General features: G+C 42.1%; 1 protein-coding gene across 1 annotated transcript; it reads right to left on the bottom strand.

Moving 5' to 3' along the window:
• Window positions 1-102: 102 nt before the first annotated feature.
• Window positions 103-9,010, bottom strand: LOC134346187 (G-protein coupled receptor 183-like). The gene is made up of 2 exons (XM_063047505.1): window positions 8,880-9,010; window positions 103-2,415 (listed from the first exon to the last, which is right to left on the bottom strand). Exon 2 carries the CDS (start codon window positions 2,388-2,390, stop codon window positions 1,332-1,334), a length of 1,059 nt encoding a protein of 352 aa, XP_062903575.1. The 5' UTR covers window positions 2,391-2,415; window positions 8,880-9,010; the 3' UTR covers window positions 103-1,331.
• Window positions 9,011-18,179: the final 9,169 nt, after the last annotated feature.

Raw genomic sequence — 18,179 nt, 5'->3', positions numbered from 1 at the left:
CCGCATACAACATGCTGACACTGCATTTACAATCACAAGCCACTTCTGTTCACATCTTCTGAACTGAAATGTTTATAATTTGAATGTTACATTTGTCCCATATCAATCTACTAAAATTTCCACTACTTCTTACATGAGACACAGCCTTCAATACACATATTTAAGATAAAAATGAGCAACAGATGTTCTATTAATCAGTAACACAGCAATAGCAACAAAATACTGCACACAGGGAGAACAGACATTGACAATTAAATACACAAGTCAGTCCATCATGTTTTACCAATGGGAGGTGAAGGCTGATACCATGGTGGGAAGGGTTTACTCTAAGGGCCCACACTGAAGTCTGGAGAGAGGATTCACTAACTGTATGTATCTGGGAGCTGGGCTGCCTGGGATAACTTCAGTAACACTTCTGCAGTCAGAGATTCAGAAAACACCTCCGATCATCTGGTGATCTTAAATCCAACACTGACAAATTTATGGTAACCAGGAGGAATGGCTGCGTGAGGTCTCAGAACAGAACCAGTGTGAGGAGCTGTCAGAAATCCTAGAAACCACAATTGACACTTCCTCAGTATTACCCCATCCACAGTGCAACACTCCCTCAGTACTACTCACACCCCACAGTGTAACACTCCCTCAGTACTCTCCCTCCATAGTGTAACACTCATTCAATCCCACCATTCCCACAGTACCGCCCCTCTCGTGGTGTGGTGTTCCCTCAGTATTGCCCCTCCCACAGAGTGAGGCTCACTCAGTACCACCCCTCCCACAGTGTAGAACTCCCTCAGAACTAAACTTCCCACAGTGTGACATGCCCTCAGGACTGCCCATCCTACATTGTGATTCTCTCTCGTAGCACCCCTCCCGTAGAGTGTTATTCCCTCGGTATGGTCCCTCCATCAGCCTGACATACCCTCAGTACTCCCCCTTCTGCACTGAAGTACTCTTTCAGTATTGTTCTCCTCAGTTCTGGCCTCCTGACACCAGCAGTGTGATTCTCCCTTGTGGCCTTCCCTTGGCACTGCCCCTAAACCTAAGTTTGTGTTTGGACTACAGGAGTAGAGATTCAACCTCCTGACTCAGGACATCTCCTTCCCACTGAACCTTTCAGCAGAGTGCATGGGAGGGAGGGGGTTAGGAGTCTGTGGGATGACATGCACCCAAGATTTGAGGGGAAGAATAATACATTCAGTCTCATCTTTCATCGCGTGAAGCAAGGTGTCCTGAGATGCCTGTCCATGCACCCGGAGAGGAGTGAGCTACAGTGTCGGCTTTGCCACCCTTGACCCAGGGGTGATATTCTGGGGGTTAACTCTGGGCAAATGTCAGTTTGCAGATCCCGATCCCGAGCCTTGGATCTGACTCACGGTGGCATGAGTGCTGTTGTTCTCCGAGATGGTCTTGGAGGATGAGAATGCAGGCAGCGTAATGTGGCGTCTTATTATTTCCAGAACCTTCTTCTTGTAGCCCTTGAATGCAAAGAAGTAGATGAGTGGATCGATGCAGCAGTTGAGGTTCATGAAGCAAACAGAGACCTGCAGGCTTGTTTTGAAGGCCTGCTGTTGCCAGCAATTCTGTGGTGACAGCAGCTTTCTGATCATGTACTGGATGATGGTGATGTGATACGGTGTAAAGCAGACCAGGAGTGCCAACAGAACTATCAGAATCACGGTGATAGCTTTCTTGTTCCTACCTAGCTTCTCAGTCAAAGGGTTCTCCCTCGCAATCCTGCAGAGTTTCACGTTGACTCGAAAGTAGCAGAAGATAATGATCGCCACTGGCAGGCAGTAGCCCAGGAGACAGGCACCGAGCAGTATCTTGGGCAGGTTGGGATTGCGTTCAAAGTTTGGGTACTCCATGCAGGTTATCAAGCCTTTGTTCTCTTTTGTCATCGAGATGAAGAGCAGGGGAGAAGTCTGGAGGAAGACGAACACCCAGACGGTGGCACAGATATACTTGACATTTTGGACCTTGCGGAACCTGGCAAACCGAAGAGGGTGCACCATGGCAATGTAGCGGTCAATGCTCAACCACGTCATGAAATTGATGCTGGCGTATGTATTGATGTAGAAGAGAACTGCAAAAATCCGGCATGGCCCCTCGCCCAGAGGCCAGTCAAACCCTCGGACTATGTAGACAATCCGAGATGGTAGAGCGAGTGTAAACAGGGCATCGGAGACTGCAAGGTGGATTAAATAAAGCGTGGTCGAGTTGATCTTTGGATGTTTCTGGATAGTTATATACAGGGCTAATATGTTTCCTGATAAGCCAACCATGAAAACAATGACGTAAAACAAAGTGAAGATTATTTTCGCTGCCTTGAAGTGTATGTACACATCACAGGTCGCATTGGTGAAGTTATTGCTGAAAGGAGCAGAATCCATTTGGCCCTAAACTGCCGTGGTTCTTCTGTGAAAGAAACAAAATGAATGTCATCATGATCTCTCCTCACTAAGAACCCATAACTTGAGAAGCTTATTTTTTTATGACCTGGGCTTTCAAGAGGCAGAAGACAAGCTCAAGAGATTGATGAGAGTTGAAAGGAAATTTAGTGCAGTGTCCTTAGGAGCTACAGCAGGGAAGGCTGTTCTCTGCACAGGAGGGAAACAGCAATTATTCTAACTTTAGAGAAGGTTCACTCTATGAAGATGTGAGATGGAGAGAAACCTGCAGTGCTTTTAGATTTCCAAAAGGCATTTGACAAAGTGCCACATAAGAACCTGTGTACAAACTATGTCCAAAGGTACTTTGACATGGATTAAAAGCTAGTTGTCACATAGAAAACAGGGAGTTGGGGTAGAGTTTTTCAGCATGGAAACAGCCCCTCAGCCCAACTCATCAAAACTAACCAGATGCCCACCTGGGCTAGTCCCATATGCCTGCTTACGTCCCTCTAAGCTTTTCCTATCCAGGTACCTGTCTAAATACCCTTTAAACATAGCAGTTGTATCCGCTCTTACCACTTCCTCGGGCAGCTCATTCCATATACCCACCACCCTCTGAAATACTTGCCCCTTCAAACTTAACCTTGCTGATGTACTAAACTCCCCTTTCTTGGAAAAGGTCAGTGACAATTCACCCTTTCTATGCCCCTCATAATTTTATAAACCCTATCAGACCACCCGCCAGTCTTTTATGCTTCAGGGAAAAAAAGACCCAGTCTTTCCAGCCTCTCCTTATAACTAGGAACTATTCCAGTCCAGGAATTCTTTTCTGCACCCTTTCCAGTCTAGTGACATCCTTCCTATAGCTGGGTGAACAAAACTGCACACAGTACTCCAAGTGTGGTCTCACCAATGTCTTGTAACATAACATCCCAACCCTTGTACTCAATACCCTGATCAACGAAGTCAAGTGTGCCAAGCACCTCCTTTGCCACCCTTTCCAACTGTGTCAACACTTTCAATGAACCATGTTCTTATACCCTTAGCTCTTTCTGTTCCACAACACTATTCCTCTTCCATTTACTATGTAAGTCCTGCCTTGTTTTAACTTCCAAAAATGTAACACTTTGCACTTGTTCATGTTAAATCCCATTTGCCATCCCTCAGTCCACTTGCCCAATTGATCTCAAACCTGTTGTAAGCTTAGACAACCATCTTCACTGTCCATTCTATTCTTGATTTTGGTGTCATCCACCAACTTCCTAACCATGCCATCTACATTCTCATCCAAATCATTAATGTAAATGACAAACTAGAGAGGGGGCCACCACCAGTTCCCTGCAGCACACCACCGGTCGCAGGCTAACAGTCTGAAAAAAAAGCCCTCTGCAAAATGAATGGGTCTTTTTCAGGACGGATATAACAAATGCATTTCTCCAGCACTGATTCATGACTTTCAACTGTTTATTACTTACTTTAATGACCTGGGAGAGGGAATAAAGTGGAAGGTTTCCAAATTTGCCATTTTGCCAAGGGTCTGAAAATAGGTGAGAAGAGATATTGTAAAGAGGACTGGTGATTTTGTACTGGGAGGTAGGGTGAATGGGTGAAAATCTGCCAAGAAAAATTAAATAGGGGAAAATATGAGGTCCTACATTTGGGTAAATGGAACCAAAAGACAGATTAGGTGGAAAGAGACTGCAAATGAGTGAAGTTTGAAGAGATCTTGTGCAGAAATCACAAAACGTTAGAAGACATGTCCAAAAAGTAGTTAGGAAGGCAAATGCATGTTGGCCTTTATTACAAAGGTGTTGAATAAATCGGAGGGTTTTTTTATATAGTTGCACAGTTTGTGAGGCTGTACAAGTGCACAATTTTGAGTACCTTACCCAGATAAAAACAGAGTAACATGTGAGAAGCCAAAGGAGATTCACCAGACTAATTCCTGGGATGAGAGAGTTGTCCTGTCAAGACAGGCAGAATGATTTGAGTCGTATTCCTTGAAGTTAAGGGGGGGGGGGTGACCGTGCTGAAAATTATAAGATTGTAATGACACTTGACAGGATAAGATTTATTAAAACTGACATTTATTGCTTTTTTTCTCTCTTGTCTTTGCAGTTTGTTGTCTTTTGCACATTGGTTGTTTGTCCGTCCTGTTGGGTGTGGCTCATTGATTCTATTGTGTTTCTTGGATTTACTACGTATGCCCACAAGAAAATGAATCTCAGGATTGTATACGGTGACACATATCCTTCCTTCCTTGCGCCTTTAACTCCTGGTGGAGTCGTCGGGGTGCTGTCATGACAAGCTTTGCACCAGTCTGTTCCATCTGTCACAGTTGTGTGCCAGAGCCTGGGTCACCGCAAGTGTTTTCCCTGTCCATTCTTTAATGTTGTCCCTCCATCTTTTCCTCTCTCTACCTCTCCTTCTTTTCCCCTCCACAATTCCTTGTAGAACGGTCTTTGCAAGGCCACTGGATCTTGTTACGTGGCCATACCGTCTCAGCTTTCTCTTCTTCACCGTTGGTGACACATACGTACATTGATAATTAATTTACTTTAAATTTTGAAAGCTGTAGAACTGCTTCCACTCATGGGAAGGTCATCGGCAGGAGAAATAATTGCAAAATAATGAAAACCTGAGTTGTACAGAAATATCCTCCTTCTGCTCCTGAAGGTGGTGGAGATCAGATTATTAGATATACTTATGGTGGAGAGAGATAAATATTTTAAAGGAGCTGAGGGTTATGGGAACCTGAAATAGAGGAGAAATTGAGGTCAGTGTTGATCATCCACGATCATATTGAATGGTAGGGGCAGGCTTGAGGGGCTGAGTGGCCTCCTCCTCTTCCTATTTTCTTATGTTCTTGATAAGGGGATGTTTAATAATGAGGTTCATAAAATTGAATAGATTAAATATGGAAAATTCTTTCTAATAGCAGTAAGAGCAATTACCAAAGAGAACTGACTTAAGTTAATTCATAAGGCTTCCACAGGGAGAAATGGTCACACAGGTGCCACTTAAATGAAGTGTAATGCTAGCAAGGATTTAGTCAGTTCTGAAGGTGGTGTGAGTATGTTCTCGTTCTGAAAACTAGATAAGGTACAATTTAGAATTTTAACATTTATGCTATCTCCTTCAGTTTTAGAAAGTAGTTAAAGTAGTACCTGTCAGCAACAGTTTTTGGATCATTAGAAAGCCTTCTACAAATTGCTGAACAGGAAGCAATTACTGGTGGTGCAGAGTCTGTGCTCAGGTAAAGGAGGGGTTTGTATGAGGACATAGAGTGATCACACAACCTGGAGTCCATGTTGAACTGAATGCAATGTCAAGAATCTGTCAAGTGAATATTTAGTGCAGTGCGGAGAAATTTTATGCTACTTAAATTTTCTTTTGATTTAAAGGAGAATATTTAAAGCATCTTACAAATTTATGACTTGATGCAGAGTTAACAGAATTGAAAAGATGGCACTAATCCAGTCAGGTAACAGTCGATAACAACCTCTCTGGAAAAAAAGATATAGACAGGAATGTAACGTTTCTGAAATCAGTGGAAGTCAGCTGAGACGTATTGCTGAGAATTCCATTGAAAGATGGGAGGCTCCAGGACATATGGATATCCATCAAGTACATGGATAGGAGGGTTTGGAGGGCTGTGGTCCAAATAAGGGCAGATAGGACTAGCTCAGTGGTCACCATGGACAAGTTGGCCTGAAGAGCCTCTTTCCATGCTGAATGACTCCATGCTCTTTGACTTCATTTTCCTTGTGTGATTGAGATGCTTGAGTTCATGCTTGGGATCTCTTATCTAGTTAGTTGACTGGTTGACAGACATCTGCATCAAACTCGGGCTTTCTGAAGTTGCCAGATGACTGATCCATGGGAAAATGCATTTTATTCTTTTAATATCAAGCAGCTCATTTTGGATCTGAGGACTCAATCTGGTTCGGAATGTTGCTGTTTGCTTCAATTGTTTGCATGATTTGTTTTTTTCTCTTCCTCTTGCACATCGGGTGTTGGTGACTTATTTTTATTCTTTTTTTTCTTTAATTGGGTTCTTTTGGGTTCCTTGCTCTGTGGCTACCTGTGAGCAAGCAAACCTCAAGATTGTATAATTTATACATTCTTTGATAATAAATGTACTTGAACTTGTAAAAGACAACAAATCATTCTATGTCACTGTTCTCTGACTCCTAAACCAGTTTTTATCACAAATAATGATTGTCAGTCTGAGTGTGCTGCTACAGCTGGACTCTACAATACTCATATCATTGTATGATACAGGTATCATGAAGAGTCATGGCTATCTCACTTGCTTTTTCATCACTCAGACAGAAAGTTGTAGAGTCAACAATGTGAGCACATAATCTAGGCTGATATTCCTGAGGCAAAGCTGCACCTTAAGAGGGTTGTCCTTGGATGAGATGCCAAATTGAGAAAATTTAGGCTCAGGTAATTGTAAATAATCATGTGATAAAGTTCTGGAATCCTTTCTGGAGCCTGGCTCAATATTTATCCAAGTAGCAACATCATGGATTCTGATCATTATCTCTGCTGTTCGTGGGAGCTTCCTGTGCACAAACTGGATACCGTGGTTCCAACATCCCAATAGTGATTGCACTTCTAAAATATCCCATCAGCTGTAAAGAGCTTTAAAATATTTCATCAGCTGTAATCATGAAAATTGCGACATGAATCTTTTTTTATAACTATTAATATTTTCTACACAATGCATAAAAATATTGTACAATTTCAGCGTGTTATTCCCAGATCAACTAACCCTAATTAGCCTGTATACAATAGTACAGAATAGGGAAGTGTGTCTCAGTAGATATACATAGAGGGAATAGAGACTATCAAGCAAAGGGATTATGTCTCACCAGTGCAGAGCAGATGATTAACTGAACTGTGTACGATTCATGTAGATGGATGGTGTTTGAACTCTGGATAATACAGCACCAGAAAGTTCCCATTTTTATGTGTTTAGCCCATATCCCTTTAATCCTCTCCTATCTATGCATCTATCCCAAATATATTTTAAATACTGTATTAGTACCCACCTCTGCCATATGCCCACCACCCTCTGTGTTAAAAGCTTGCCTCTCAGCACCCTTTTAAATCTTTCCCTGCACCTTAAACCTATGTTCTAGTTTTAAACTCGCTACCCTTTAAACTATCTACTCTATCAATGCTCTTCATGGTTTAATAAACCTCTGTAATGTATCCTCCCCAGCCTCCTTTGCTCCAGGTAAAATAGTTCCAGTCTGTCCAGTCTCTCCTTATAACATTAGCCCCCTAGTCCAGGCAACATGAATCTTTTCAGTACCCTCCCTAGCTTAATCACATCCTTTCTATGGCATGGCCACAGTACCTCAAGTGTGCTCTGACCAGCTGTAACATGATGCCTCAACTCCTCTACCCAGAAATCATAAATGAACTCCAAACTAGGAGTGACCAAAGAGGTGGGTTTAGATATGTTTAGAGGGGTGGTAGGGTACAGGATTTCTGGTGTCTTGGCAAGCGAAAAGCAGTGAGGGTCAAATAGGGGGAGAAAGTAGCTTTGGGTCCGGGGAGAATCATGGAGAGTAGGAGAGGAAAGACTGTGAGGATTTTGCCAAAGTGTATCAGTTCAGAGTGCATCCTGACAATTCATCAGTCAGAACATTACTGCACATCGTACAGAAATATCACACTTTTAAATTGCTGACAATGCATCACCGCATCTTCCCATCCACCCACTTGGGACTTGCCTTCCAGCCCTTCTCTCAGCTCATGTTAGTCTCTTTTACCCAAGCACGCACACTGCTCACCGGCATGATCTAAACCACGTGCGCCTTCTGACGGCTGAACACCCATCGGGCTTGTAAATGTCTCTGCCCACTTGCCATGCATAATCCAGAAGGGGTCAGGCAAAATTACATTCACAATAAACAGTATAAAATAAAAGAAAGGCCCCAGCTCCTTGCTCAGTCCTTCCCCCCTTCCCCCCGCCTCACCCTGCATCTTTCCCCATCCCATCTCTATCTGTCCCCATCCCATCTCCATCTGACCCTCTCTCCTTTGTGTGTTTATCCAGCATCCCCCTTAAGCCCCTCTCTGCTCTTCACCTCCCCTGAAAATGAGATCCACAGTCTCCTTACTCTCAATGGAAAGCAGTGAATTTTCTGGAAAAATTATTAACAATTGTTATCTAAAGTCAAAGACATCTACGTTTGAACTCAGGCATGTCGTGTCTACCCAATCAAACCTCCTATAGGTCACATCTCAGCTCAAACTGCTCCAAGTCCAAAAATAAATCCCCAGTAATTTCCACTCTTGACGTTACCCTCCTCCTTATTTTTCACACCTCTGGTCCTTCTAAAGCTATTACAAAGCTTTGTTGACCAGATTTGCATTCAGTACCTCAGATGTGTGATGTCTGAGGAAACCAACAAGAAGTGTATAACAGAAGTAACACCTTTAGCCATAATTAACCACATAAATTCTCACCTCTGTACAGAACTCTTTACTGCACTGCTTTAAGACTTGGAATAGCTGGCAGCAAAATGATGCCAATGCTGAGCGGTGAGGGGTTTGGATGCCACAGATGACAACGAGGGTGAACAAGGTCTGAAGCTTCTCTCTTCTAACATTGCAATCAGTTCAATCTCTTTGTATGATTTGGTTTCTGTGCTGGAGCAGCAGAAGTTCAATGTACCAATCAGAATCCGCAGACTCAATTCTAACGTGCTACAGATAAGATCATATTTGACTCAAAATTCATTTAATTCTCTCTATCTTTTCATCAGTCTGACCTTATTCGAATACCAGTGCTTTTTCACCCTCATTCTAATTGTTTCAATGATCTGCACTGGAATTTTTCTGTGACTGCTAATGTGTGCCCTTTACTTGTACAGATATCAGAACAGAACACAAGAACCTAGAGTGAAGCAGCAGGATCAGGCCAAGTGGCTCCTCCAAAATTTCTGTCCTCCATTAGATGTCATGGCTCATCTACCTCAACACCTTTTCCCACAATATCTCCATAAGTCTTTTTTATTATACAGAAATCCACCCATCCCTGTTTAGAACAAACCATATCTGAGCTTCCTCAACCTTCAGAGCAGAGAATTCCAAAGATTCACCACCCTCTGTGTGAAGGCGTAGCCTAACCCTTATCCTGAGATCCCTGGTCCTAGACTCCTCGGCCTCAGGAATTATCCTCCCTGCATCCAGCTTGTCAAACCTTGTAAAATATGTAAGTCATTGCATTAATTTAACTATATTGGATGTAGCAAACTCACTAATTTGCATTTACACAGACGTTTTATCATAACGAAAAAGTGTGACCTATATCCAAAGTGAATGTTATTTTCACAAAGTCAAAATGAAATCTAAAATGTTATCAGTCTGCTGCTGCATATAACATTCATAAGACCATAAGACCATAAGACAAAGGAGCAGAAGTTGGCCATTCGGCCCATCGAGTCTGCTCCGCCATTTTATCATGAGCTGATCCATTCTCCCATTTAGTCCCAATCCCCTGCCTTCTCACCATAACCTTTGATGCCCTGGCTACTCAGATACTTATCAATCTCTGCCTTAAATACACCCAATCACTTGGCCTCCACTGCTGACCGTGGCAACAAATTCCATAGATTCACCACCCTCTGGCTAAAAAAATTAAAGGGTTAAAATGGGCATTTCCTTGATCTTATTAAGGTTGAATTTGGATCTAACTTTTTTCAGTGCATTTGAGGAGACTGTTACGACAGGAGATTGAGATGATTTCTTCATAATTGCCTTCCAGGGGTGCTGTAATTTTCTCCAGTTAATTTTATGCAAGTGATTTGCATTGCATAATTATTCTCCTTTCACAGAAATTTGATAGAGAAACCATTCTGTTCCATTTGAGAGAAGTTGTTAGGTATTACTAGACTCTATTTTTCTCTGACACTGTCAACTGTTTGAACTGGTGTACTGTTAAAATAGATCCTGTAGACCGTTTGTAGCGGCTTGCTATTTAAATAGATCCTGTGTACTGTTTGTAATATGTTCTGTAGGTAATGCATAGTGATGAAATAGAATCTGCAGACTGTTTGCTGTGATATACTGTTTAAATAGATTCTATAGACTGTTTGCTGTGATGTCATGTTTAAATAGATTCTGTAGACTGTTTGCTGTGATGTCATGTTTAAATACATTCTATGGACTGTTTGCTGTGGTGTCGTGTTTAACTAGATTCTGTAGACTGTTTGCTGTGATGTCATGCTTAAATAGATTCTGTAGACTGTTTGCTGTGGTGTTGTGCTTAAATAGATTCTGTAGACTGTTTGCTGTGGTGTCGTATTTAACTAGATTCTGTAGACTGTTTGCTGTGATGTCATGCTTAAATAGATTCTGTAGACTGTTTGCTGTGGTGTTGTGCTTAAATAGATTCTGTAGACTGTTTGCTGTGGTGTCGTATTTAACTAGATTCTGTAGACTGTTTGCTGTGATGTCATGCTTAAATAGATTCTGTAGACTGTTTGCTGTGGTGTCGTGCTTAAATAGATTCTGTAGACTGTTTGCTGTGGTGTCGTATTTAACTAGATTCTGTAGACTGTTTGCTGTGGTGTCATATTTAAATAGATTCTGTAGACTTTGCTGTGGTGTCGTGCTTAAATAGATTCTGTAGACTGTTTGCTGTGGTGTCGTATTTAACTAGATTCTGTAGACTGTTTGCTGTGGTGTCATATTTAAATAGATTCTGTAGACTGTTTGCTGTGGTGTCGTGCTTAAATAGATTCTGTAGACTGTTTGCTGTGGTGTCGTGCTTAAATAGATTCTGTAGACTGCTGTGGTGTCGTATTTAACAAGATTCTGTAGACTGTTTGCTGTGGTGTCATATTTAAACTGATTCTGTAGACTGTTTGCTGTAGTGTCGTGCTTAAATAGATTCTGTAGACTGTTTGCTGTGGTGTAGTGTTTAAATACATTCTATGGACTGTTTGCTGTGGTGTCATGTTTAAATAGATTTTGTGCAGACTGTTTGCTGTGGTGTAGTGTTTAAATAGATTCTATAGACTGTTTGCTGTGGTGTAGTGTTTAAATAGATCCTGTAGACTGTTTGCTGTGGTGTCATATTTAAATAGATTCTGTAGACTGTTTGCTGTAGTGTCGTGTTTAAATAGATTCTGTAGACTGTTTGCTGTGGTGTCGTGCTTAAATAGATTCTGTAGACTGTTTGCTGTGGTGTCATATTTAAATAGATTCTGTAGACTGTTTGCTGTAGTGTCGTGTTTAAATAGATTCTGTAGACTGTTTGCTGTAGTGTCGTGTTTAAATAGATTCTGTAGACTGTTTGCTGTAGTGTCGTGTTTAAATAGATTCTGTAGACTGTTTGCTGTGGTGTCGTGTTTAAATAGATTCTATCAACTGTTTGCAATGGTGTACAATTTAATTAGTGTCTATCAACTGTTTGATGTTGTATACTGTTTAAATAGACTCTGTACTGTTTATATCATGTTCTAGAGTCTTTGGATCATTGCTCTAGAGCACTGCTGAGTAAACAGACCATTTTGCTATAAAATAGATTCTGTGAGCCCTACAGTGCTTTCAGGCTCACTGGCTTAAATGATGGTGTGAATCAACACCTTGAAGATCATATGAACCAGGGGTTCTTAATAGCTGAACTTCACTTAGATCTGTAAAATCACCCTATCAGTGATCTGGTGGATATGTAATTGATTATTCAATAGATCATATATCTGGTAACAAATAGAACCTCCTTACACACGTTTTCTAGTTGCACCAATATTCCTTTGTCCTATCTACCTCTCCCTCTCGCCACATTCACTGCAACTTAAAACTAACTTTTGTTTCTCTTTTTCTCAGTTCTGATGTCCTGAAATATTAGCTCTGGTTCTCCCTCTACAGATCCTGTCTGCCCTGCTGAGTGTTTCCCATGGTTTCTGCTTTAGCGTAAAATTTCCAACAGCTTTATTTTTTATCCAATGTTTCAATTCATCCCATTCCCAAGCAGAGGTGAAAAGGAAGAATTCCATTAAGATTGTGGATTGGGAAGAGTGTGAAAATGGGAAGATGAGAATGTGTATTATAAATGTTTGCATGACATCTCTCTGCGTTGCCATCTCAGAAAAGTTCTCAGTAAAACACGTTCGTATGCCCAGGATGTCTGAAATTGTTTTGTAATGAAACAAGTTCTTATTGAAGTTTTCCTCCAGTCATTAATGCAAGAAGAGCAGCTGCCAAGCTTGTGTACAGCAAACTCTTGCAGATGACAGTGAGATAAGTGATCAGATTGTTTTTAAGAAGCAGTGATTGAACTTTGGAGCAAAACTTGCTCAGAAATAATCAGGAAAACACCAGAAAGAGTGATAAGGAATGGGAGGCTTCTCTCCCATTGCTCATAGAATTCCTACTAAATGCACCTTCTGCATTAGTAGAATCTGGAAAATGTCTTGTACTAGAGCCTCCAGCTCACCACATCCTGCAACTTGTTATCCACCAGAGAAAGATTAAAGGTTTGTGAAAGACTTCAGTTAATTGGACAGATAAGCTTTCTCTTTGATAACTGAGGCTGTGTCACACCTGAGAAGCATACAACAAAGTACAGTGTAGTGCAGGAATAAGCCCTTCAGCCCACAATGTTTGCACCGAACACCATGCTATATTAAACTAAAGCTTTTCTGCCTTCCCGTGACCCATAATCCGCCATCCCCTGCATATTCATGTGTCTATTTAACAGCCTGTTAAACACCACTGTCATATCGGCTTCCACCACCACCCCTGTTCCAGGCACCCACCACTCTCTACATAAAAAATCTTGCCCACACATCTTTTCCCATTTTCATCTTAAGTGCATGTTCTTTAGTATTATTGTGTGGCACGTGGCCAAGTGGTTAAGGCATTGAACTAGCAACCTGAAGGTTGTGAGTTCGAGCCCCAGCCGAGGAAATGTGTTGTGTCCTTGAGCAAGGCACTTAATCACACATTGCTCTGCGATGACACTGGTGCCAAGCTGTATGAGTCCTAATGCCCTTCCCTTGGACAACATCGGTGTCGTGGAAAGGGGAGACTTGCAGCATGGGCAGCTGTTGGTCTTCCATAAAACCTTGCCCAGGCCTGCGCCCTAGAGAGTGAAGACTTGCCAGGTGCAGATCCATGGTCTCGCAAGACTAACGGATGCTTTAGTATTTGACATTTCTATCCTGGGAAAAATCTTGGACTGCCTCTCATCATTTTATAAACTTCAATCAGGGCTCCCCTCCGATTTTGCATAATAGAGCATTTGTGTTTCCATTTATATTTCAATTTTCTGCAGCACAATATTCTATTTCCCATTGAATCCTGTGTTCCTGTGTTATAAGAAGAGATGTGTTTCAACACAATTCTTTTTCTTAACAGTAATGATAGTGCCAGAGCTTCTGGCTCGTTGTGGGGAGCCACTTAATAACTTGCCTTGTCAGTTTTCCAAAGCAAATCTCTTAAAGGGCCAGCAGCTGTGTTTCAAGACACAAGTGTTTGCAGATACTGCAACGTCCCACAACTTTAGAAATGGCACAAAGTTATCCTCTAATGTCAACATTTGTCAAATATCTTCTCACCAGCCTGTCTACCTCCCCCCGGGTCCCCTCCTCCTTTCCTTTCTCCTACAGTCCACTCTCCTTCCCTCTCCGGCCCTTTATCTTTTCTACCCAACTGGCTTCACCTATCACCTTCGAGCTATTCTCCTTTGCCTCCCCCCACCTTTTTATTCTAGCGCCTTCCCCTTGCCCTTCTAGTCCTGAAGAAGAGTCTTGGCCTGAAATGTTGACTGTTTATTTATTTCTGTAGACGCTGCCTGCCCTGCCAAGTTCCTCCAGCAGTTTGTGTCTGTTGCTTTGTAAAATATCAAGTTTTTCCCCCTACATTGCCACTTAGATTCATAACTTGTGCTTAGACTCGCCGGCCCTGTTTCAGACATCCTTCAAGTTAATGATGTGGTAGAGAGTTGAAAAAATAACTGCAGTGGAGCAAAATAAACATATCGCGCTAAATTAACAGCCATGTTATCTGCGCATATGTCAATAAATATGAGTTGAAAAGAAAAAAAAAGGCAACATTTGTTATTTCTTTTGGTTTTAGTATTTATTTATTTAATTCCTCACTAATTTCCCCATACATGTGTGAATTTTATTCCACATCTTGGATTTTTGGGTCATAATTTGCCAATTCCCTGAGGGCCGGTTTCCATAATCCAAATCTACAAATTTACAATCAGGCATCACTTGTGTGCAGAGTGATATGAGAATTGAAACCTGGATTGTTTACAAGCAATTGGATACTGGGGTTTATTGAAAAAAAAAATTCAAATGCCTGGAGATTCTGCTGAGTATGATGAATCAGATGGTCACCTCCAAGTGATGTATTGTATCCAGTTCTAGTGACCACCTCAGAATGGATGTTGAAGTCATGGCAAGAGTGCAGAGGCAAATTGTTAGAATGGTTTCTGGAGTTGTGGGGGGGGCGGTTGCTAGTCATAGAGTCGTAGAGTTAGAACATGGAAGCAGGTCCTTCAGCTCAACTCATCCATGCTGTCCAGGATATCTATCCTAGCCAATTCCATTTGCCTGCATTTAGCCCAGGCATCTCTGGGAATTTTCTACCCATGAGCCTGCCCAAATGCTTCTTAAGCATTGTAATTGTACCCACCTCCTCAGCTTCATCTGGGATCGCACTCCAAGTGGGGGTGAGGAAAGGCTGAGCAAGGCATGGAATGAAGGCGGGTGACAGGTGACTTGATGAGTTGCATAAGATTATGAGAGGCACATATAGAAGAGGCTACCAACATCTTTTTCCCTGGGTGGCAATGACCAATACCAGAGGATACCATTTAACTGAGTGATTGAAGTATAGGGGAGATGTCACAGGTAGATTTTTTTTTTACACAGATGACTGGAATGTGTTGTTGCGTGAATGAAGTCACCAGAGAACATTACTGGCAGATAAAAAGCAGCTTCTTTATTCAACAAAACAAGGCGCAGCAGGCATCATATGGAGAGGTTTTCAGTGGAAAGGTCTCGCTAACCCAACATGGGGCTCGATATTGTATGTGCCAAACATCAAAGGTCAACACCATATTTACAATGTATGGACAATGCTTTCTTTGAAACTAACGTACAACCTTCACACCTCCTGATTCGCATCCACACCACAGACATCCAAATGATTTTTAATCAACATCCTCTAGACTGGGATTCCCAGCTTTTAGAAACCATTGTTCAGAGCTGCACTCCAAATTAAATCCACAGTACATTTTCAGGTGTGAAGACTGATAGTCAGTCAGTTGCTAAATGTATATGTCCTAAACCCAAAAATCACTCTAGGAAATGCACTGCTGGGAGTGGTGGTACAGGCAGATACATTAGGACCATTAGATGCGTGCATGGGTGTAAGCAAAATGGAAGGTTGTAGCTTGTGTAGGAGGGCAGGGTTAGATTGCTCATGAAGCAGCTTTATATAGGTCATCAACATCACGCTTACAACATCATGGGCCAAGGGGTCTGTGCTGTACTGTTCCTCTGGAATAGAAAGTTTAAGATGGGATGTGATGGATGGGTTTCAAAGTCAATGAAGGAGTTGTAAAGACTTAATGAGGAAGAACTATTTCCAGTGACAGAACACTCAACCATCAGAGGTCACAAAGTTAAGGTAATTAGCAAAAGAATCAGAGGGGAGATGAGAAGATCCTACACTGTGCAGGGTGAGAGTTGAGATACATTGCCTGACAGAATGACTGGAAGCCCTCAAGAAGAAATTGGATAAATATTTAAAGGAGAAGGGATTCCAAAGATGCGAGGAAAGAGCAGGATAATGAGATTAACTGAATAACTTCCTGTCAAGACCGATGGAGTGTCATTGGGATAAATTAACTCCTCCTGTTAGGTAGAGGGCCATCATTGGCAAGAACAGTAAGATAAGTAAATGCTTTGAAGTAAAATTAAATGCAGGAACTGCTCAATAGGTCAGCCAGCATCCACAGAGAAATAAACAGAGTTAATGAAAAAGGATCGAGTGCTTTCTTTCCCGGCATCTATGATGAATAAACTCTTCTCAAGCTTCTAGCCAGTACAGGTATCAATTTTAACCGATGTTTCGATGACAAACTCTGCTGTCTTCATCACGGATAATGTCTGGGCATGTCTAGTCCGGTGGTATTTATACAACCGTTGTCCATCCCTCCTAATTGGTTAGTCCTCGTCCAATCAGGTTTCCGCTGTCCCACCTTGTTTGCAATTGAATTCCAGTTCTTACTTAGAGTGAGACCTTTGTCTTTACTAAAATTCTTTTCCTCTAGTTTATTGTGGACTACAGGAGGAATGGAGACAGGCTAACCCCTGTTGGGATCAATGGATTTGGGGTCGAGAGGGTGGATAGCTTTGTTCCTTGGCATAAACATCACTGAGGACCTCACATGGTCTGTACATACTGGCTGTGTGGTGAAAAAGACACAACAGCACCTCTTTCACCTCAGACAGTTGAAGAAGTTTGGTGTTGTCCCCCAAATCTAAGAACTTCCTACAGGGGCACAACTGAGAGCATCCTGACTGGCTGCATCACTGCCTGGTATGGGAACTGTACTTCCCTCAATTGAGTCCTCAATCGCAGGACTCTGCAGAGAGTGGTACGGACAGCCCAGCTCATCTGTAGATGTGACCTTCCCACTACAAAGACAGGTGTGTAAAAAGGGCCCGAAGGATCATTAGGGACCCGAGTCACCCCAACCACAAACTATTCCAGCTGTTTCCATCCAGGAAACGGAACTGCAGCATAAAAGCCAGGAACAACAGGCTCCGGGACAGCTTCTTCCACCAGGCCATCAGACTGCTTAACTCATGCTGACACAACTGTATTTCTATGTTATATTGACTATCTGGTGTACATACTATTTATTACAAATTACTATAAATTGCACATTGCACATTTAGACAGAGGTGTCACGTAAAGATTTTTACTCCTTGTGTATATGAAGGATGTAAGTAACAACGTAAATTCAATTCAATTTCAATGGCTTTCTTCACCAGGCAGTGCCAAAAGCCTTTGGCATGGCACAGTAGTTTTGTGCCATCGAAATCAATCCTATGGTTATTGCGATTACAAGGTTCTGCTACCGCCTGTGTCGCAGGTAACCCAGACAGATACATCTCCTGTTCTCATTGATGCAGGTTTCCATCGTTCATCCCATCTGGCCATTAAATGTTGCTCCTCATTCACAGGGAATTCTGTAAACACCAGCCATCCTGAGCCCCAGGTCATCTGCTGTGATTTGATCTTCCTTACGGATTTGTGGATGGTATTTCTTCAGGATCCTAGTGATCCTTCCAGAAACCATGGAAATATAGGGAAGACAGGTGGTAGTGATGGGTTCCTCCTCGTTATTTAGCTTCCTGGTTTTTCCATTGGTCCTTTAAAGGGCCCGATTGGTTTCCTTCACCTTGCAGCCATTCTGTAGGAATGTCTTGCGTAATCATCTTATTTCCTCATGGAGACTGTCCATGTCCAAAATAGTTTATGCATGGTTAATCAAAGTCGAAAGATCTGGTCTACATTAGGAGGCATGAATGAGGCTGTTATTGTTGAGATATAAGTCTGTGTGAATGAGTTTCCGACAGACGCCATGTGCAAGGCTACCATCTGGTTTCCATCATATTAAAATGTCCAGAAATGGGAGGCAACCATTCTTCTCCATCTCCATCACAAATTGAATAATTTCTACATGGAGGATTTTGAGGAGAGGACTCTGAGTTTATCGCCCTCATGCCCCAA

Source organism: Mobula hypostoma, chromosome 5 (genome assembly GCF_963921235.1).
Source record: "Mobula hypostoma chromosome 5, sMobHyp1.1, whole genome shotgun sequence".
NCBI lineage: Eukaryota > Metazoa > Chordata > Chondrichthyes > Myliobatiformes > Myliobatidae > Mobula > Mobula hypostoma.
The sequence above is the reverse complement of the archived record's forward strand: the minus strand, read 5'-3'. Positions and strand labels throughout refer to the sequence as shown.

Bases quoted from the DNA above. Each gene is read 5' to 3' on its own strand.
- LOC134346187 (XM_063047505.1), bottom strand. From the start codon at position 2,390: ATGGATTCTGCTCCTTTCAGCAATAACTTCACCAATGCGACCTGTGAT.